Genomic DNA, 24,275 nt, shown 5'->3' with positions numbered 1-24,275 from the left:
TTACCTACATATTGTTGGCTGAAAAAAAACACATAAAAATGAGTTCTTATAAACTTTTAAAAAATATTTGCCGTCAACTATCTCATGCGCGCTTGACTTGCCTCCGCCAGACCAGGAAATCCAGAACCCTCCATTCCAGCCCAATTTATGGCTAATAACTTAATCTTATCTTCCCTTCCCATCAAATCATCGAGATATCTCGTGTCTCCTTCCGTTCCTAACTCTTCCTCATACGCGAGACGCACAAAATCATCAACATCTTCCCCCCCACAGTTTCCCGCCAATGCTGTCTTATCGTACGGGGCGCGTCACTCCCAAGCGCTGTTATCGTACATCTGGTAAACCCGTGTTCGTCGCCACAGAGATATCGTACCGCGAGAAACAGAACAATAAACAGCTGAAAAACAAACAAACGAGGAGATTGATTGTGTTGCTTGTGTTGTTTGCCATTGATGAGTGCATCTTGGATAAGAGGAGTGCAGGGCTGAGAAGGCTGGAGGAGTAGGTCGAAGTTTTGAGTGGATTAGTCTGGGCGGGAGACGCAGTGATTCGGTTAACATATATCTGTTCATTTCATTTATAAGCCTTGACCCAGGAAGAGGAAAGCAAGGGTAAGAGGGTAGATGGGAAGGAAAGGGGAGGCGTGATAGGGTGGAGGGAAGGGGAAGGAGAAGTTGCAAGCGGGAATGATTATGAAGTGAAACAATGACAGAATTTTTAGAACGAAATGGGGAAAAGAATGCAATGAGAAATAAAATAAAGAGGGGCGAAAAGAAATATGGAATAGATAATGTGAAGGAAGGGATAAATGGAGGGAAAAGGGGACTGGATATGGAGACTGATAAAAGGGAAGAAAATGGAATCGACGGGAGAAAGTTAAAGGGTAAAAAGGTAATGAAGAGAAAGGAGAGAAACGACAATAAAAAAAAATTCGATGTGATGAAATATTTCCCTGAATACACTTGTTAAATCTAAGCGAGCAAATGTAAATATTTCTTAGAGCACATGTTACTATGCCGTAGAGCAGTTGTTAATATGAGTGGCTGACACATGGTAGCACTTATGTACATGTGTGGCAGGTATTGCCGTCTCTCGTAGGTGAGGGAACACCTTCCATGACCAGGACACCCTGGAGCCGTATAGCATAAATCTCCCTTTTCGTATCTACTGATTTATCTGTATTTAAGTGTTCTTTTATCAAGGAAACTAAATGGTCACTTGGCTGTACATGGCGGCTCCTACGAAGCCATCAGTGACAACATGTTAAAGTGTCTATGACTAAAAATAAAATTACCATTTATGAAAAACCACCAGATCAAAACCATCAGTCAAACATTATAGCTCATTCGATGTTTATATAAAGACTTGCCATTAAGCCAATATGAGGGTGTCCGAGGCTGTTAGAATTCAGACAGTACTCGCCTAATTGTGCTTTGGGGGGGGGGGGGGGTTAAGCATTTTAGTCCCGCCTCTCAACTGTCAATCAACTCTTGTACAGGTTGTTAAGCCTATTGGGCTCTATCATATTAACATCTGACACTATGTAGAGAGTCAGCCTCTATCACATCACTTCCTAATGCATTCTATTTATTAAGTACTCGGACATTGACAAAATTCTTTCTAATGTATCTGACTTATTTGGGTACTCAGTTTCCACCTGTGTTGCAAGTACCACCCGTGTTAAATAATCGGTCTTTATCTACTATTTCAATTCCCTTGAGAATTTTGTATGTGGTAATCATGTTTCCCCTAACTCTGTTGTCTTCCAGCAACGTGAGGGGCAATTCATGCAACCTTTCCTCGTAACTCCTATCTCGAACTTCTGCAACTAGTCTAGTGGCATACCTTTGAACCGTCTCCAGGTTCGTCTTATGCTTGACAAGGTATGGACTCCATGCTGGGGCCGCATACTCAAGGATCTGTCCGACAAACAACATACAAGGTTCTAAATGATTCCTTACACAATTTCTAAAGGCAGTTCTGATGTTTAGCCAGCCTCGCATACACCGCTGATGATATAGTTTTGATGTGGACTTCAGGAGACAGGTTCGGTGTGATATCAACTGCTAGAACCTTCTCTCTGTCCGTTTCATGGAGAATTTCGTCTCCCATTTGGTACCTTATGACTGGCCTCCTGCTCCCTCCATCTAACTTTATTACTTTACATTTACTTGAGTTAAACTCTAGTAGCCATTTGTTGTGAGATAGTGGAACGGTTAATTGTGTCGATTAAGCCCTAAAATCATTAACAGAAGGTCAACCTCATCTGCGACACACGTCAAATTTAAAGTGGTTTACCGAGCCAAAAGCGCACGAAAACTGACAAATGACCTAACCTATAAAAAGCCGATGCTCATTGTTGACCAGACCACACACTAGAAGGTGAAGAGACGACGACGTTTCGGTCTCTCCTGGACCATTTTAAAGTCGATTGTGAGCCATTCATGAGCCGATGGTCATTTGTAGCATCTCCATTTGGGCGCTGATGTCTAAGAAGACAGGATCAATGACATATAAAGATCTGGGAGCACGGGTGAGCTCAAGTGCCTTCAGAGGCGGGAACGCGTTCCCACCACCATCATAATATTTGGGATGAAGTGTTGTCTCTTTAAATACAAATATACGTTAATATCTCCGATGGAAACAGGCAAGTGATAACATTTTTAAAAGACATGAATACGCTAATATCTTGGAGCACAGGTGTTGAATGCCTTGGAGCACAGGTGTTGAATGCCTTGGAGCACAGGTGTTGAATGCCTTGGAAGACAAATGTTAATGTTCTCGCTCGAGGAGACAAGACACTTATGGGTGACCTAGTGTGTGGAAAGAGCCTAATGATATTATGATAACGGCCAGCTGATAATGCCTTATGATAACACCTTATAGATAACAAGTCTCCTTTTTATTGTTTTACATTTTGTGGGTAAAATACAGGAAAAGTCTCCTCCACACACTTGTTCCATATCCATCTGGATATATTCTAGCGCCTTTCTCTCTCTACTTCTCTCCTTTATCAGTGTGTCTCATCCACTCACTGTGTACTCACCTAGTTGTACCTGCAGGGACGAGCATCATGTTTCAGACTCGCCTTCCAATCTATTTGTTAGTTCAGTGAAATGGCTAAGTTCCATACGTGTTTATATCTATATTTAAAGTTGAGTACTGAATTAGCTTCAACAACTTCATCGTCTAATAAATTACACTGAAATATATTTACAACTCATTTACAACTCTGACACTAAAACAGTTATGACGATCCTGCGACTCTCTTGTGTCTAGATCTGTGCCACCTTGTTCACTTGCTTCTAGCCTTGATAAATACTTCGCTGACTACTTCGTTAATGCCTCTCAAAATGGTCACAACATCTTAAATGTTGTGATCATGTTCCCTCCCTCCCTGCAATTACTCTCATTCAGTGTTATATAAAGTATATATCGTTTATCCACCTCTACTCGACTCTTCAAGTTTACATTATTTTCCGAATATCTTCTAATTGCTTCTCTGCTTCCTCTCTCTCTCGTATCTCGTCTCTTCCCTCACTCTTATTCCTCTTAATCCGGTCACTTCATTTATCTCACTTTCTCTTTCTTTCCTCCCTGGCTGGTTCTCATCACATTCGTTCCTCTACTTCTCCCGTCTCTTCCCTCCGTCTTCCCCTCTTCTCTCTGCCTCTTTCTTTTTTCCTTTCGCCTCCCTCCCTCCCTCTTCCCTGTGTCCGTCTTCACACTTCCCCTCCACCTCCCTCGTCCTCCCTTCCCAGTTTACGATTCTTCATCTCCTTATGTGGAGTTTATCGTCGCGGGCCCTTTAGCTAACAAGCTCCGTGACAAGTTGGTATCGCTGACTTAGATAACAACAGCAAACTTGTCATTATTTATCATTATCTAAACCCATCTGCCGTGGTGTGTGTGAAGAGGCTGGTGTTCACGGGGGGCTCGTTGTCTCCCTGGCTTAGTACCATCTCTCGGTTACGTGGCCGCTTCTCCGTGGCTGTTATATAGATTTGTTATATGTGGTGCCTTCCAGACGCTGACTCGCTCTCGTTCTCTCTCTCTCCCCGTCTCCCTCTCTCCTGCATATCCCTGGTTCTCCTAATACACATACGAGGCCTCGTAAAAATGTCGCCGTGTGGTCTTATGTATTATCTCCGGCTCTTCCCCCGGCCTCAAATGCTCTCTTGGCACGTCACTATTATTGTTATTTTAATAATTATTATTGTTATTATTCTTGCTGCCAAGTTTCCCCCCCCCCCCCCCCTAGCCTCACTCAACACCGAAATTGGCGAAGTTGGTAATCATAAACTTCTGGAACCACAGCAGAGAGAGATCTTGTTTCAGTAAACAGGGATTGTGTGAAGGTTAAATTTGAGCTTGTGTGTAAGCGGGGGGAGGGGGTGGAAAGGGGAGAGGTACGTACATACGTGTATGAGCGTGTGTGTGTGTGTGTGTGCACGCGTTTGTGTGTGCGCGAATGTGTTTATGTGTACTCACCTGTTTGTGCTTGCGGGGGTTCAGCTTTGGTTCTTTGTGTGTGTGTGTGTTATATACAAATTCCTACATTACAGTGCCTACATAACAGTGTACTACGGAATGGTAAGTGAGAGCTGTAGTTCCTCATACGCCTCTAACTAGCCTTACTATATCTGATGCCTTGTTGTTTCAACTTCATTAGCATTCAAATTCTTTGACAGATTATTGGAAACGGTTCTCATCCAATTACATTCACCAAAGTAGCCTCGGATACTATTCAACTGCCCAGTTCAATTAAGACGATGAATGGGAGATGTAAATTGAGATCAATGGGAAGCTGTTGCCCGCCCTCTTCTATAGCTACAAGATAGTACAGAGGCAAATGAACAGAGATCCAAACACCTTTTTTTAATTTAGGAGCATGTTTCCTTTCACCTGATGACTCTATTCACCTCGCAGTAAAACATGGGAGTTAGATAACTGTTGTGGGTTACATCTTGGTAAAGGTCATCAGTAATTGGCCTAAAGGGGGGGGGGGGTCTGGATAAGCCTAACAGGCTTCTTGGCCCCGACTATGGCAATAATTGCTTCTTTCAATTTGCCAATGTCAAAAATGCAATTGTTTTGCCTAATCAGAAACGTACGAACCCAAGCAACCCACCGAACCTAACGAGGTCGATGAATAAAAACGTCAACATTACATTGCTTTATTACATATTACACTGCAATATTGCTTAAATTTGAAGTAATACGTCGCAATTTTAACGTATTGGGAGAAATGCGTAAGAAATGCGACGTATTGGATGAAAGGACAGGTAGACAGGAGTCTATACTACCTGGGATCTGAGACTCAGGTTAAGCGCCTGGGAAAGGCCAATTGAGACCCAGGAACGGGATTTATTAAGCACTTTCGCAATCATTTACGAAACCTGTGCATCTTTACTTCATCATAGCGACCTTTTTTCTTTACATTTATCAATCAGTTTACGAACTCTGATACCTCAGACTCCAGGTTATTATTGTTATAAACAACCACGTAGTGATTCACAGATCACAAATACATGTAAACGGAGCTATCATGATTTTGGAAAGATATACAGGTTTCGTAAGTATAGATACAATATTGGTGGAGAGTTTTTGTTTTGATTTCGCTTTTGTGAAGAAATAATTTGGACTGTTTTTTATCTCTTGTATAACTTTCTGTTCCAATTTAATTTCTTCAGTCTGGTATGACTGCTTCAGCTTCTGCTCTATTGCTTTAATCTCCAAGCTTATATAATTTATTTCTTGGGATAGTCATGTCTATCTTTCTTGGGATAGTCATGTCTGTTTTTCTTGGGATAGTCATGTCTATCTTTCTTGGGATAGTCATGTCTTACTTTCTTGGGAGAGTCATGTCTATCTTTCTTGGGATAGTCATGTCTTACTTTCTTGGGAGAGTCATGTCTATCTTTCTTGTGATAGTCATGTCTATCTTTCTTGGGATAGTCATGTCTGTTTATTTCCTTTAGTTTTCCTTCTTCTGCAATGTCATCTGCGATCTTTTCCTGACCTTGCACACAGGAATAAGTTTGACGCAGACTCTATATGCTTTGGCAGCCAAATATTGTATTCCTTGCATGGGAGATTTCTTACCTACGACGGTGTCCCACTGGATGCTTGCAAGTTCTGTTTATTTTTCCCAGTCAATTCTATTATTATTAAAATTGACTTTATTGACTACCCTCTCTATCGTGATAATTTTTTAGGACATACTATGAGTAGTGATGTTAGTTTACACTACCAGAAGCTTGTGGTCTAGGTATGTGATATGTGACATTGAAATGTTCAAGATTATTTTTTCATTGCCTGTGAAGATCAGGGGCCAGATTCACGAAGCAGTTACGCAAGCACTTACGAACGTGTACGTCTTTCCTCAATCTTTGACGGCTTTGTTTACATTTATTAAACAGTTTACAAGCATGAAAACTTGCCAAACAACTGTTGTTATTCTTATAAACAGCCTCCTGGTGCTTCGGAGCTCATTAACTGTTTAATACTTGTAAATAAAGCCGCCAAAGATTGAGAAAAGATGTACAGGTTCGTAAGTGCTTGCGTAACTGCTTCGTGAATCTGGCCCCAGATCTATAGTATTTTCGTTCCTATTTGGCTCCGTTATCTCCTGGATGAGCGAAAATTTGCCACAATCTTAATAGTTCTTTGACCTGTGGTTGGGTATTTCCAGGTTGATTTCCTGATATAACATTACTGCTTGCTAGTCTCTATCTTAGACTGGGCAGGTTGAAGCCTGGACGGAAGATAATATCTGGTATTGATTTGGCCAAATTATCGAGACTGTTCTCGGTTTTGTTTATAATTTCCATCATTTCCTCAACTGCTGCACCTGGCGGTTTGTATATTAGAATAATAATTAAATATATTTTCCCTTACTTTTATTCCAAGTACTTCTACCACCTCAATAATATAGCTTAGGAGCTCTGAGCATACAAGGTCTTCTCGTATATACTAACCTACTCCTAAATGTGACCTATTTACCGTCACATATATAAATCATATCCTGGCATCCAGATCTCACTGTCCATGTATTCCCCTGTGTGGGTTTCTGAGACACCTCCCAATACTTCCTTTGCCTCTGTGAGGTCACTTTATGCACGGTTAAGAGAGTTGCTTGAGTTCGTACCTTTCTGGTTAGGATAAAAGGTTGGATTATCTACGGAGTGGTAAATCAAGAGCCCCGGTTGTTCCACCACCACCACCACCACCCTTCCCCCATCAGTCAGTACCAGCCCATCACCCCCCACACCTTCAGTTACCTCTACACCATTACTTGCTGTATGAACCAATCACCACTAACACACACACCGTCTCGAGGGAGTCATCCTCAAGGTAGCAGGAAGGTGGTCACTATGGCTCACTATTTCTCTCTCTCTCTCTCTCTCTCTCTCTCTCTCTCTCTCTCTCTCTCTCTCTCTCTCTCTTGCCTGCCATCTCTCCCTCCCTCCTCCCTCTCCGTCACTCGCGTCTCTTACGAACTCAGCAGCCGAGTAACTTTTTTTTTCATATCGGATCTCTTAACAAAATATCGTACATAATGGCGTCCGTTTTTTCGATGCCCTTTTCTTTGGATGGAAATAATAAAGCAAATTTTATCTTTGAGAGTAATTAAAAGTTTTGTTGTTAGGAGCATTTTATGAGCGGGTTAAAATGTTAGATTTTGTTAGCATTAAAACAGTTCTCTCTGCAGTGCGGTCAGTTTATGGCGTTCAACTATTCACATTGCAACAGAAACTAGCATCATTCACTTATCATTCTACTGGATCACAATTTACAAATAGCTGCCAGCAACAAAGATGTAGATGTATACATGTATAAACTGTATAAACTGTATACACACCCGTATCTCGGGGTATATACAGTTTAAATGAACAAATCCACGAGGGCCGTGACGAGGGTTCGAACCTAGGTCCGAGAAGATCCCAGACGCTGCCTTAATCGACTAAGCTACGACATGGTAAAAAAAATTGCAACCGGAAGTTCTACTGACCTTACGTGGATCCTGTAGCCTCTCCGAGACACAAACCAGGATTTTACACAACTCCCCCCATGCATCCGAGCTTTATCAATAAGCTCTTCTACCTCTTCGCCCTTACAACCTTCGATTAAGACAGCGTCTGGGATCCTCTTGAACGTAGGTTCGAATCCTCGTCACAGCCCTTGTGGATTTGTTCATTTGATGCATCACGCTATTGTGATTTCTGTGTGTATATACAGTTTACTTTAGCCCGGGACTATGTTCAGGATTAAGGTAAATTAACATATTTGTCAGTAAGATATTGTGGCGGCCTTAATAATCCTCAAGACTGTAGAGGTCGATAGGCCTTAATCAGGCCAAACTGTCAGTCAAAGTCATTCCAACATTGTATGTCTTAATTAATGTGTTGTCATCAAACATTACTGACAACCCTCCTGGAAGTCAGGCAAGGTAACTAGCGAGTTTACTGCTGATATCACCAGTAAACTGATTTATCACCAGTTTACTGGTGATAAACATTTTGTACTCGTTAATCGTATGTTTCTTAACTATTGTACATTTGGTTTCAATAAAAAAAATGTTTTCTACAGATGTCAGCGAGGCGACATTGAGTCATGAGATCTGACACCATGAAAACATGGCATGCTGGGACATAGCGAAGGGGGGGGGGGGGGGTGGAGATGTTACCATGGTAACGAGCGCCCAAGCTCCCTTCCCCTCTTCCATCTTGCCGCTTACCTCCCCCCCCCTCCCATCCCCTTCCACCCCCCCCCCCCCACTCATCCTACCCTCTCACAGGCCCCAGAATACAGACCATCGACGAAGCTGTCCTTGATATCACCTTCACAGCTCCCTTCACTCTCCCCACCACCACCCTTCTTCCCCTTCCTTCATAACATTCACCCCTTCCTTTCCCCTCGCCTGCTCCACCCTCACCTCTCTCCTAACTCTTATATACACAATACCTGATATTATACAACTCTTATACACTTCACGCTCACGATCTCCCTCACTCTCACTCTTACAATCTCCCTCACTCTCACTCTTACAATCTCCCTCACTCTCACTCTTACAATCTCCCTCACTCTCACTCTTACAATCTCCCTCACTCTCACTCTTACAACCTCCATCACTCTCACTCTTACAATCTCCCTCACTCTCACTCTCTACACCTCCCCTCTCATTTTCACACTCCCTTATCATTTTCCTCGTATAGTATATATATCTTTACTTCCTACCTCGCTTAACATTCCCTCTCCTATTTGCTGCTGACTCTCTTCTTATATTACATCCCTTCTCCCTTCTCACCCTGATCCCTAAAGGCTATATCTTTCACCCTACCCCCTCAACCTCCTCCCTCTCACCCTGAGCCCCTCGCGCTACCTAACCTCGAACCAGGGCACATATACTAGGCCTTCCTCCCGTCACACCCTGCTCACCCCCCCCCCCCTCACTGCATAACTATACTCTATATCATCCCATTTTCTTCAGCCTTCCTTTTCTCTTCCATCGACAATTTTGAAGCATTTTCACCGCCCAGTCATTTAGGCAGCAATCAGCGAGGAGGTAAAATGGTTTGTTGACATCAGCACATCTCTTCTTTACAAGCTTCCGCCCGGTGAAACTTTTTGTGGGAGACACGGAGAGATAGAGGCACACGGTGGGGGACACCGAGAGATAGAGGGACACGGTGGGGGACACGGAGAGATAGAGGGACACGGTGGGGGACACCGAGAAGTAGAGGGACACGGTGGGGGACACGGAGAAGTAGAGGGACACGGTGGGGGACACGGAGAAGAAGAGGGACACGGTGGGGGACACGGAGAAGTAGAGGGACACGGTGGGGGACACGGAGAGGTAGAGGGACACGGTGGGGGACACGGAGAAGTAGAGGGACACGGTGGGGGACACCGAGAAGTAGAGGGACACGGTGGGGGACACGGAGAAGTAGAGGGACACGGTGGGGGACACCGAGAAGTAGAGGGACACGGTGGGGGACACCGAGAAGTAGAGGGACACGGTGGGGGACACGGAGAAGTAGAGGGACACGGTGGGGGACACCGAGAAGTAGAGGGACACGGTGGGGGACACGGGGAGGTAGAGGGACACGGTGGGAGACACAGAGAAGTAGAGGGACACGGTGGGGGACACGGAGAAGTAGAGGGACACGGTGGGGGACACGGAGAGGTAGAGGGACACGGTGGGGGACACGGAGAGGTGGAGAGACACGGTAGGAGACACGGAGAAGTAGAGGGACACGGTGGGGGACACGGAGAAGTAGAGGGACACGGTGGGGGGACACGGAGAGGTGGAGAGACACGGTGGGAGACACGGAGAAGTAGAGGGACACGGTGGGAGACACGGAGAGGTAGAGGGACACGGTGGGGGGACACGGAGAAGTAGAGGGACACGGTGGGAGGACACAGAGAGGTAGAGGGACACGGTGGGAGACACAGAGAAGTAGAGGGACACGGTGGGGGACACGGAGAGATAGAGGGACACAGTGGGAGACACGGAGAGGTAGAGGGACACGGAGAGGTAGAGGGACACGGTGGGTGACACGGAGAAGTAGAGGGACATGGTGGGAGACACGGAGAGGTAGAGGGACACGGTGGGGGACACGGAGAGATAGAGGGACACGGTGGGAGGCACGGAGAGGTAGAGGGACACGGTGGGGGACACAAAGAAGTAGAGGGACACGGTGGGGGACACAAAGAAGTAGAGGGACACGGTGGGGGACACGGAGAGGTAGAGGGACACGGAGGGAGACACGGAGAAGTAGAGGGACACGGTGGGAGACACGGAGAGGTAGAGGGACACGGTGGGGGACACGGAGAAGTAGAGGGACACGGTGGGGGGACACGGAGAGGTAGAGGGACACGGTGGGGGACACGGAGAAGTAGAGGGACACGGTGGGAGACACGGAGAGGTAGAGGGACACGGTGGGAGACACGGAGAGGTAGAGGGACACGGTGGGGGACACGGAGAGATAGAGGGCCACAGTGGGAGACACGGAGAGGTAGAGGGACACGGTGGGGGACACGGAGAAGTAGAGGGACACGGTGGGGGGACACGGAGAGGTAGAGGGACACGGTGGGTGACACGGAGAAGTAGAGGGACACGGTGGGAGACACGGAGAAGTAGAGGGACACGGTGGGGGACACGGAGAGATAGAGGGACACGGTGGGGGACACGGAGAGGGACACGGAGAGGTAGAGGGACACGGAGAGGTAGAGGGACACGGCGGGAAACAGACAGGGAGAGAGAGAGAGAGGGAGAGAACGTAGGGGAAAGTTAGGAGGGAGAAAGGGAGAAAAATAGGTGAAAACTTTTAAAAGGTTTTTGACGAGTGTGCCATGTTTTTGATGTTGTTAGTTGCCGAGAAAATATATATATATATATATATATATATATATATATATATATATATATATATATATATATATATATATATATATAAATATTTATACATATATATATTTATATATTTATATATATATATATATATATATATATATATATATATATATATATAAATATATATATATATATATATATATATATGTGTGTGTGTGTGTGTGTGTGTGTGTGTGTGTGTGTGTGTGTGTGTGTGTGTGTGTGTGTGTGTGTGTGTGCGTGTGTGTGTGTGTGTGTACTCACCTACTTGTGCTTGCGGGGGCTGAGCTCTGGCTCTTTGGTCCCGCCTCTCAACTGTCAATCAACTGGTGTACAGATTCCTGAGCCTACTGGGCTCTATCATATCTACATTTAAAACTGTGTATGGAATCAGCATCCACCACATCGCTACCTAATGCATTCCACCTGTTAACTACTCTGACACTGAAAATGTGCTTTCTAACGTCCCTGTGGCTCATTTGGGTACTCAGTTTCCACCTGTGTTCCCCTTGTTCGCATACCACCAGTGTTGAATAGTTTATCCTTGTCTACCCTGTCAATTCCCCTGAGGATTTTGTAGGTAGTGATCATGTCTCCCCTCACTCTTTTGTCTTTCAGTGTCGTAAAGTGCATTTCCCGTAGCCTTTCCTCGTAACTCATGCCTCTTAGTTCTGGGACTAGTCTAGTGGCATACCTCTGAACTTTTTCCAGCTTCGTCTTGTGCTTGACAAGGTACGGGCTCAATGCTGGGTCCGCATAATCCAGGATTGGTCTTACGTATGTGGTACACAAGATTCTGAATGATTCCTTACACAGGTTCCTGAAGGCTGTTCTGATGTTAGCCAGCCTCGCATATGCCGCAGACGTAATTCTTTTTATGTGGGCTTCAGGAGACAGGTTTGGGGTGATATCAATTCCTAGATCTTTCTCTGTCTGTTTATTAAGTACTTCATCTCCTATTCTGTATCTTGCGTCTGGCGTCCTGTTTTCACCGCCTAGTTTCATTACTTTGCATTTACTTAGGTTAAACTGTAGCAGCCATTTGTTGGACCTTCATTCAGTCTTTCTAGGCCGTCCTGTAGTCCCCTACTATCATCCTCTGTTTCAATCCTCCTCATAATTTTTGCATCGTCAGCAAGCATTGAGAGAAACGATTCTATACCCTCTGGGAGATCATTTACATATATCAGAAACAGTATAGGTCCAAGGACTGACCCCTGCGGGACTCCACTCATGGCTTCTCGCCAATCTGAGACCTCACCCCTCACAGTGACTCGTTGTCTTCTGTAGCTTAGGTACTCCCTTATCCAATGGAGTACCTTCCCTTTCACTCCAGCCTGCCTCTCCAGCTTTTTCACTAGCCTCTTGTGTAGTACTGTATCAAAAGCTTTCTGGCAATCCAAAAATATGCAGTCTGCCCACCCCTCTCTTGCCTGATTTTTGTTGCCTGGTCGTAGAGTTCAATTAGCCCTGTGAGGCATGACTTGCCATCCCTGAACCCATGTTGATGTTGTGTTACAAAGTTCTTTCGCTCCAGATGTCCACTAGCTTTCTTCGCACAATCTTCTCCAGTCAGCTTGCATGGTATGCAGGTTAGGGACACTGGCCTGTAGTTCAGTGCCTCCTGTCTATCCCCTTTCTTGTATATCGGGACTACGTTAGCTGCTTTCCAAGTTCTGGCTGTTAGGGAGGTGTGTGTGTGTGTGTGTGTGTGTGTGTGTGTGTGTGTGTGTGTGTGTGTGTGTGTGTGTGTGGGTGTGGGTGTGTGTGTGTGTGTGTATGTGTGTGTGTGGGTGGTACATATTTTTGTCCCTAGGATAGCCTTTCTGTGAGGATGTTTGAGGAATCACTGAGTCATAGACTCTGAACAGAATAAAATACCATCAGAGAAATATATAATAATTTCTCCTTCTGGCCGTATATTGTGTTGTCACCCAATCTGTTTATCTGAACAATATCACTGTCCATACACCCATACCCGCACATCCATACCCGCACCCACTCATCCACACCCACACATCCATACTCGCACCCTTCACATCCTTACCCGCATCTGCAATCAACTACCATCTCACTCCCCCCCACCCCCCCATACATACACATCTACACACGCATCAGCATATACAATAATACACAGCTTCACCTGCACATACACACACACGTTTATACAGCAACATACAACCCAGCCGGCCACCATAAATACTTCAGGCTCTCCTCAGCCGCCCGGCCGCTGACACCCGTCACCTGGGAGCCGCAGACACCCGTGTGTGTGTGTGTGTGTGTGTGTGTGTGTGTGTGTGTGTGTGTGTGTGTGTGTGTACAGGCACCTGCCGCCAGGTAATAATATATGTAAAAAGCACTGACTACACGAAAGAAAACAAACATGTGATAGGTGTACCGAGCCATATTTCATGCGGTGTTTATCTGGACTTGAGCTGTAGTTGGTATCGAGAGTTTGGCTAATATAGTCGGATGTCTGCTTGGCTCTCTTTCCGGGGTTGGGGTCTTGTATTCTTGTGTTAGTCTCTCTCTCTCTCTCTCTCTCTCTCTCTCTCTCTCTCTCTCTCTCTCTCTCTCTCTCTCTCTCTCTCTCTCTCTCTCTCTCTCTCTCTCACGCTCCGCACAAACACCTCCTTCAATACACTTGCTGAATCACTTCAAAACAGACCAACAACATGAATCAAAAGATATTTCATTCATTTACTCAAAATTTAACGCCATCAGTTTAATTTGTTGATCAGAACGTCCTCACGTGAGCTAGGATCATTTCGCGCGTTCTAATATATACTTTCACGTACTCTAGGATCCCATCACGTGCGCTAGGATCCCATCACGTGCGCTAGGATTCCTTCACATGCGCTAGGAAATCATAAATTACGCTAGAATTCCACTTACACGTACAATGGAATATTCTTTCACATGCGCAGTACCCCGTCACCTATGGATAGCGCATAGCGGGAGAGGCTCCCTACATGCGCTAGGATCCCTATCGCGAACGTGTACCGGGAATGTATTAATTAAAGTACACCAGGGCCTCATCTCCACGTGACTTAAACATGTTGATCAAAACGTCCTTAAGAGGATGGTCTAAGGCCTTCTTCATAGCCCTTACGTGCCTTTGGACTCATGGAGGCCAATTCTCTCACCCCAGCTTTGCATAATGCGTTAGAACTTCCCATTCCAAGGCTAGGACTCTCCCTCCAGCCACGTCTCTGATGTAGGCTGGGACGTTATTTACTTATATAGATACGAGAAGGTACATTGGGTTTATGAGAGTACATAGCACTGATGTTTTTACAGTCTTAGTAAAGCCAGTAACAGGCATAGCATTTCGGGCTGATTCTCTCTGCCACACACCGCATGTTGGGACCGTCCCTGTGGAGGCCTACGACCTCTCTCTCTCCCCTTGTTTGTGTCAGGACTTCCCTGAGGTCGGCAACACCCTCTGGAGAGCAGTGTTAGTCGACTCGTACAATATATTTTCATTTCGTTTATGGAAGGAGAGAGGATTATCCGGTGGAATATTTGAGATGGTGCTTGTCGCCTAGCTGGCCTGGGCAGGAGAAGAGAGAGAGAGAGAGAGAGAGAGAGAGAGAGAGAGAGAGAGAGAGAGAGAGAGAGAGAGAGAGAGAGAGAGAGAGAGAGAGAGACAGACAGACAGACAAAGAGACAGACAGACAGACAGAGACAATAGTTTTACAATACTGTTATCAACTTTAAAGTTACAAACTTCTCCTCACACACACCACCCGCTCAAGTGGCAGTTACCCTTTAACTACTAGCCCTCAGGTGGTAGTTACATCTGACGCTAACAAGCCTTAAGTGGTAGTTACACCATGGCTTACATCCGAGAAGCGGTAGTTACAGCTTAGTTACAAGCCCTAAATCAGTTTTTACAACTTAGTTAATTGCCCTCAAACGGGTTTTGCATCTTTGTTAACAGCCCTCAAGAGGCGAGTAATTAACCGCTCAAGCAACAGTTGCACCGCTTGAGTGGTAAGTCAGCCCGTCCTCTTAAACACAGGCCAAAGTACATGCCATGCACGCGCCATACTGTTTATAAATGAACAATTGTTTACACACGACTCACAACTGATGACGTCCGAACACTTCCGGAACAAGTGCTTCGCTGACGACTTTTATTCGAACCATAACGCCGTAAATGCTTCAAATACGTACTACAAATTCCGCGTACTACAAATACAAATATCCGCTAACCTAACCAATGCCTAAATATGCACATTGCGCTAATATATAATGATAATTTGTATTTGAGAAAATTCCTATTTTGTATGAACAGCATGTTAAAATTGATGAATGCGTCTTTGGGGGTCGACCGCTAGGATGGAATGGACTTGGTCTTGGTTGTGTAGGTACAGAAACGCAGCAGTTACGTTGTGGTTACACAAGTTGTAACCTGTTGTACAATTTCATTGTAGTTTTCAGCAGCAGTTTACAAACAGTAGGTAAACTACAGTATGGGTGATCGTTACATAATTATTACTGCTCACAGAAATATAATTACATCTCACCTCAAACAGTATTAATACATTAATTACAACCCTTCAAGCCTTAATATTTACTCCCCTGTTTAAGTCACGTTATACCCTAGTTTATACCCATCAACTGCTAGTTTATAATAGTTATCACTCCGCTAAGTTTAATTGCACTATAGTTACGGTTCACAAAAAACAAAAACTACAAATCTATTACTTACATTTATACAATACTAAAAAGTATGCATATATTTTTCATCTGTACTACATAGTGTTAGAGAGCTTCTACAATACATAGTGACACATTGAGCACTGAAGCACGTATCTCTTATCTTGAGGTTATCTTGAGATGATTTCAGGGCTTTTTTTTAGTGTCCCTGCGGCCTGGTCCTCGACCAGGCCTCCACCCCTAGGAAGCAGCCCGTGACAAGCTGACTAACACCCAGGTTCCTATTTTACTGCTAGGTAACAGGGGCATAGGGTGAAAGAAACTCTGAGAAACCATTGTTTCTCGCCGGCGCCTGGGATCGAACCCAGGACCACAGGATCACAAGTTCAGCGTGCTGTCCGCTCGGCCGACCGGCTCCCTGACATGTGTTTGGTAACATGTCACCGCACATAAGGTGACATGTGTTTGGTAACATGTCACCGCACATAAGGTGACATGTGTTTGGTAACATGTCACCGCACATAAGGTGACATGTGTTTATACATTGCTAACCAGCACACATACATTGTGTTTGTCCTGCATACACAGACGAGAGTTTTCCTATAATTGACCACTCCTGTACACTGGAGCATCACTACAGTAAGTAGCCCCTGTTGCGGTAACTACCAGTTATAGTAATCCGTGTCATTCCTAAAGGTAATGACAAGGGTCTGACAGCTGAGTGGACAACGCTTCGGATTCGTAGTCCTGAGGTTCCGGACTCGATCACCGATGGAGGCAGAAACAAAATTGGCAGAGTTTGTTTCACCCTGATGCACCTGTTCACCTAGCAGTAACTAGGTACCTGGGAATTAGGCAGCTGCTACGGCCTGCTTCCTGAGGATGTGTAACAAAAAGGAAGCCTGGCTGAGGACCGGACCGCGGGGACGTTAAGCCCCGAATTTAACTCAAGATAACCTCAAGAAGATCATATGATGCATTAACGAAAATAGATTCCTTAGTCTACCGTTATATTTTTCAAAGAAAAGACTGATCTATTTGACATGGTCTCCCCCCCCCTCTCTTCCTCCTCCCTTTCTCATCCCCCCCCCCCCTTCACCATCAAAAGCTCGTTTGCAGTCTTGTCTTCTAAAGAAATATACCCCTTTCCCAGCTTTCCCCGCCTCCCTCCCTCCCTCCCTCCCTCCATCTCTCTCTCTCTCTCTCTCTCTCTCTCTCTCTCTGACACAGACTATTCCTAAGTATTAGTTCGCAAGGATACCTACTGAGATATTGAACAGTCCGCGTTCTCCCCTAATACGTTGCATTCTTTACGTTAACAATGAATCAAAAATGCGATGTATTCGTACACATTAAAGTGCCTTAATACTGGCGCTCTCTGTGCATCAGCCCCGATAGATCTGGTGGGTTGGTTGGGTTCGTACGTTTACACTTATGTAAAACAGTTGTATATTTACAGAGGCAAATTGAGAGAGCGGTCTGCCTAGAGACGCTCCCCCCTCCAACACCAGTTCACTAGTCAAGTACGACATTCTGTTGAGGACCGCCAGGAACAATGTTCCGAAGTCTTCTCTAGACGACTGTATGTGCTCGATCTCACTCTCCTCTCTCTCTCTCATCATCTGATGAACTGGGGAGGTAAATCCTATCAATTATACGCACAGCTTTAGTAGCAACAGTGTTAATATCTCATTTGCTTTGTTACCTTTATCTCTCTTGTTTTATCCAAAATAGTTTGTTCAAATAACTGTTCGGTTTTGATTATCTAAGACGTGTTTAAGCTATCAATCACGAGACTCTTCTTCCTCGCTATTTAGAGGCTTCTGTGATCCGCCATTTGATTAATATAACTATAAGCAATTCTGATAAATATGACATATCATAAAAAAACATCTTAATACTAGCTATAAAATAAATAAAGTGTGATTATAATGTTGTAAGGTATGGAAATAGTCGTTAGGATCAACTCGTCCTTTTAAAAATAACGTCACTTTTCGCTCGTATGCGCGCTATGGCCAAATTTGGACGTAATTTGAAATGAAATTGACTCACAAAAGTGACGTACTGTCCCGTTTTCTGTTTGAGTCGTCCGGCTTACTCGGTAAGGTTAGGAGAGGATTCTTTCCATTAACGTTTTTCATAACGTTTTGAAACTTTATGAGAATTTCCTGCCCACCTAACCTACCAGAGGACCCTTAACTTACTGTTGTTGAAAAGAAAAATCCCAAATTTATATTCATTTTTTTTAATTTTCAAATTACGTCCATATTCGGCCATACTGGCAAACGGCCGAACTGTTCTGAGGGAAACTACCTGCAGTATCTCCTGTGTCTCCTCCAGGCATCCAAGCAACTCAAGGAGATTTGCAGCCTCCGAACATTGTCATCATTCGTTTGTAAATAAATTCATATTATCAATCAATACAAATTATCTAACAATATATGTTATCTAATACTACATATTATCTAACATTATTACCAAACAATACTATTTATCTCACACTACACATTATCTCACACTACACATTATCTCACACTACACATTATCTCACACTACACATTATCTCACACTACACATTATCTCACACTACACATTATCTCACACTTCACATTATCTCACACTATACATTATCTCACACTACACATTATCTCACACTACACATTATCTCACACTACACATTATCTCACACTACACATTACCTAGGAAATCCAGCCAATAAACAATGATTGAGGTGATAAAGCATTGTGTGTGTGTGTGTGTGTGTGTGTGTGTGTGTGTGTGTGTGTGTATTCACTTAGTTGTGCTTGCGGGGGTTGAGCTCCACTTTTTCGGTCCGCCTCTCAACTGTCAATCAATCTACTGTTACTAGCTACTAATTTTTTTCCGCACACGCACACACTTACACCGGTGTGTGTGTGTGTGTGTGTGTGTGTGTGTGTGTGTGTGTGTGTGTGTGTGTGTGTGTGTGTGTGTGTTTGGAGCCGGTGGCTGAGTGGACAACACGCTCGATACGTAGTCATCGAGCGTACACACAAACAAATGGGCAGTTTCTTTCACCCTGATGCTCCTGTTACCTAGCAGTAAATAAGTACCTGGGAGTTAGACAGCTGATACGGGCTGCTTCCTGGTGTGTGTGTGTGTGTGTGTGTGGTGGGGGGGGGGAAGTAGTTAGTAACAGTTGATTGACAGTTGAGAGGCGGGCGGAAAGAGCACAGCTCAACCCCCGCAAGCACAAATAGGTAAATACACACACACACACACACACACACACACACACACACACACACACACACACACACACACACACACACACACACACACAAGCTATACAAACTTGAGAGGCAGGCAGGAGTAAGCGAAAAGGCCCTAGCATGGGTGAGGAACTACCTAACAGGAAGGAGCCAGAGGGTAATGGTAAGGGGCGAGAAGTCGGACTGGCGAACAGTAATGAGTGGAGTACCTCAAGGATCGGTGCTGGACCCAATCCTCTTTCTAATTTACGTAAATAATATGTTTACAAGAGTGGAATCATACATGTCAATGTTTCCGGATGACGCAAAACTTAATGAGAAGAGTTGTGACAGATGAGGATTCTAGGATCCTCCAAGAGGACTTATACAGGTTGCAGAGATGGTCAGGGAAATGGCTACTAAAGTTCAACACCAGTAAATGTAAAGTTTTGGAAATGGGATCAGGTGATAGACGACCAAAGGGACAGTACACAATGAAGGGGAACTGCTTACCTGTAACGATTCGAGAAAGAGACCAGGGAGTGGATGTGACACTTAATCTAACTCCTGAGGCACATATAAATAGGATAACGACAGCAGCGTACTCTACACTGGCGAAAATTAGAACTTTATTCAGAAACCTAAGTGAGGAGGCTTTTAGGGCGCTTTACACTGCCTACGTGAGACCAGTCTTAGAGTATGCCGCGCCATCATGGAGTCCCCACCTGAAGAAACACATAAGGAAACTGGAGAAGGTTCAGGAGGTTGCGACGAGGCTTGTCCCAGAGTTACGAGGGATGGGATATGAAGAACGTCTGAGGGAACTGAACCTTACGACACTAGAGAAGAAAAGGGAGAGAGGAGATATGATAGGAACATATAAAATACTCAGGGGAATTGACAAAGTGGAAATAGATGAAATGTTCACACGTAATAATAACAGAATGAGGGGACATGGGTGGAAACTGGAAACTCAGATGAGTCACAGAGATGTTGGGAAGTTTTATTTTAGCGTGAGAGTAGTGGAAAAATGGAATGCACTTGGGGAACAGGTTGTGGAAGCAAATACTATTCATACTTTTAAAATTAGGTATGATAGGGAAATGGGACAGGAGTCATTGCTGTAAACAACCGATGGCTGGAACTTCTTAACTTTGTCTTGTGTTTAACTAGGTATGGACTCCAGCCTGAAGTCCACATACACGCATTCACACATGCGTGTATGTGAATGTGTGTGTGTGTGTTCTGGGGTTGGTGTGACCGCACCTGTGTCTACATAAAATGGAGTGCTTGGAATCTCAATTTCCAAAATTTCTGACTGAGACAGATCGCTCTCTCTCCGTTCTCGACCCCACGGTCGCAGCCATCCATCCCTCCTCCCCTCCACCCCCCCTCCCACTCCACCACATACCCAATCCCACCTCCCACAATTCCCTCACAATGCACCACCAACCAATGAATCTTACCCCCCCACCCCAACCAATCTCACTCCGCCATTACTCGCCAACCAAACCAAGCCCCCTGCTTCCTCCGCCAACGTCATCAAGCCAATATCTACGATACCCCTCAACAACCAACCCAACCAATCTACACCCAATTAACCCTCTTCCCTGCGATAACCACCAAACCAACCACAGGATGTTCTCCCCATTTGACAAATATCAAAATTTACGTGTTTTTTCTTTCCAGAAGATTGCTACGCTTTTATTTTCAATTAAACCACCAGATTTTTGACGATGTGGTCTATATCGTCCAAATTACGGTGTATTAACCCTCCCCCACCAGCCAACCCCTCCCACATCATCGACGGACCAAGAATACCAACACACACAAGCCTCCATTCCATATTCCTGACGCATCCTCCTCGGCGTGGCATATTCCTCCCAGTCATCTCCATTATCACATAGTTCTCCCTCCGTTTTTACTCTCCATATTGCCAGTTATACACGTTTATTCCTTCTAGTTACGGAGGTTTATTCCTCTTAGTTATGGAACCTTATTCCTCTTAGGAATAATGGTTTATTTCTCTTAGTAATAAAAGGTTGATTTCTATTTACAGAGGTATATTATTGTGTGCATACATTACCTTTAACAAAAAGTCTTCAACGACTCTTTTTTTTTTTTAACTTGATCATTAACAGCAATGATTTGTACTTCGTGGCTGCCTCCTTACTGTTATTATGAATAGTTTATTTATATAATAATTATTTGTTTACATCAGGAGGACTAAGATATTAAGCCAACACCTGGCATTACCTACATGAGTAACTTGAAACTGATATATGGATAACTTGCAACGGGTCTGTGGACCAGTTCGCAATGGGTGTGCGGATCAATTTGCAACGAGTTTCTCTCTCTCTATATATATATATATATATATATATATATATATATATATATATATATATATATATATATATATATAAACCCATTGGCGATATACTTAAAGGAAACCCTTTTTATAACCGATCGCTTACAATATATATATATATATATAATTATAATAATCCCTGATCTCTGATTGAAATACTAGAAATAACTTTCATAAACTTATATGAAATACTAAATAATTTCTCAAACGATTTTGATGTTTTTCATACGTAATTTCGTAAAACATTTTTATACGAAATCTGAGATAGTTGTTTGACGAGAAAGCTCAGAATTTTGGTGACGAACTAGTAAATCACAACTGTGACGGGGGAAGAAGGGCAGAGCCTTGTGGTGCTCCACCGGTGACACTCCATCACTGCTCTCACTGTAGGCTCTGTACTCACTTCCGCTGGTGATGAAGTGTGCGCTTAACCGGTGCGTGCACCAGCCCCACAACACACGGACCTCGCAGCTCCTCTGGCTGCTGCCGTAATAATCTATATCTGGTCTCTGATAGCCTCAATCAAGTCTGCAATCAACGGCCGCTCTCGACCTTCAATAATACTAACATTACTCTATTTACATGTATAGTCTCAATGTAGCCTACTACACGAGTATATATATATATATATATATATATATATATATATATATATATATATATATATATATATATATATATATATATATATATATAGTGGCGATACAGAGGGGAAATGCGCACTGCATCCAGGGTTCCTGCCCGCCATCTGAGGAGCTGGAGGAACTCGACAACCTATGATAACCATCTTTGTAACCCATTTGTAACTCCTTTTTTGTAACAAAGTTCAAATAAAGTAAATATATATGTGTGTATATATATATAATTTTGGTTTAGGGCTTCTATCCCTCTTTCTAGTGCTCTTGCACCAGGGTTCAGCTGGAACCCTGTGGAAGACCTTAAACGCAAAGTGAACAAAACTATTACTGCAATCAACGCAAAGAAAGGTAGTGTTCATTTCACTAAACTTCCAAGGCGACTATGGCTTAGGATATGCCTATGGAAATGTGAAGACACACAAACCAGGTAACCCACTACGTCCAATAATCAGCCAAATACCAATTCCAACCTATCCACCTGGCAAAAAGACTTAACGAACTCCTAACTCCATACACTCCAAGAAACTATTGTTTGCAATCATCAGCAGATTTTTTAGAATTAATCAAAACCACACGGCCCGATAGGAATCATTGCTTCACTGGACGTCGCATCCCTATTTACCAACGTCCCAGTCGACACCACCATACAAATGATACTGGACAGAGTATACAGAGACGAGAGCACCCCCAAATTAAACATAACCGAGCCACACTTGAAGAGCCTTCTTGAGGCATGTACAAAGGAAACTCCTTTCATCAGTCCGAAAGAGGGACATGTATCTACAAATAGGCGGAGTAGCAATGGGCTCCCCCCTTAGGAGTATTATTCGCGAATTTTTACATGGGAACCATCGAAGATAGAGTCTTCAGTAGTAGACAAAAAACCAACTGTATACTGCATTTATGTAGATGACATATTCGTCATTGTAAAAGACTCACATGAATTAATTGAATTAAAAAGCCATCTAGAGAGAGAGAGAGAGAGAGTCAGTACTCCGATTTACACATGAAAACAGTGTAAATATTAGTCTGCCATTGTCAGGATGTACTAATAACAAAAACAGGAACCTCTTTAAGCACCAGCGTATGCACTAAGCCGACCAACATAGGATTATGTCTGAACGGTAAAAGTGAGAGTCCCCAAAGATACAAAACCAGTATTCTGAATGCTTATATTTGTCGAGCCCTTACCCACTGCTCCGAATGGAGCAACTTGAGTAGAGAGTTTGAAAGAATAACTCAGGTATTGGCGAACAATGGAATACAGCAACACAGAAATAAACGCTGCTATAAGAAGGCACTTGGACCGATGGTATAATCATGAACCTAGAACAGAAACCACACCACCTCCAATAAAATTATATTACAAATCAACTATGCACAGTGAACATAAAAAACAAGAAAGAATAATGAAGGAAATAATCAACAACCCCTACCAGGAGGGGGTTGTTGTCTAAAGTTGTTTAACTTCAAACTTACGAGTATTAGCAAGTTAGTGCATAAAGCATAGACACTGGTGTTCTCCCATATTAACAGGAGCTTAATGAAAAACGTGAGTGACCTCTCACTTGCTCTAGTGCCCTTGGGAGGTGGGGATATTTGGGGGTGGGGGGGGTTAAATACCCCGAAATTCCCATCTCCTTAAGGGTCTGAGTGGTGTAGTGGGTTAAAGGTGTACCAGCTGTGGACCAGGCCAGGATTTGAACCCATGCCGTCCAGGGTCACCCCTAAACGTACACAGTACCATGACCACTGCACCAATGAGACGATCATTGCTGCGGTGGTCACGGTAATGTGTTCGTTTATGGATTATCCTGGACGGCATGGATTCAAATCCTGGCCGGGTCAATTAGAGTAGTTCTTAGAAGTAGTAGGCATCTATCAGTCTCAGGAGACTATGGAGTTGCGCTCTGGTTGTCGGTCTGGAGTGGCCTCACCAGGGCGCAAAGCCAGGGTAGGTAGATTTCGGGAGA

General features: G+C 44.0%; 1 protein-coding gene across 1 annotated transcript; it reads right to left on the bottom strand.

The window, feature by feature from the left end:
* Positions 1-9,475: 9,475 nt before the first annotated feature.
* LOC138363107 (DNA-directed RNA polymerase II subunit RPB1-like) lies at positions 9,476-10,582 on the bottom strand. The gene has a single exon (XM_069322094.1). The coding sequence runs from the start codon at positions 10,580-10,582 to the stop codon at positions 9,476-9,478; it is 1,107 nt and encodes a 368-aa protein (XP_069178195.1).
* Positions 10,583-24,275: the final 13,693 nt, after the last annotated feature.

Source organism: Procambarus clarkii, chromosome 10, assembly GCF_040958095.1.
Source record: "Procambarus clarkii isolate CNS0578487 chromosome 10, FALCON_Pclarkii_2.0, whole genome shotgun sequence".
Taxonomy (NCBI): domain Eukaryota; kingdom Metazoa; phylum Arthropoda; class Malacostraca; order Decapoda; family Cambaridae; genus Procambarus; species Procambarus clarkii.
Note: the sequence above shows the minus strand (reverse complement) of the source record. Positions and strands in the feature narration are given on the sequence as shown.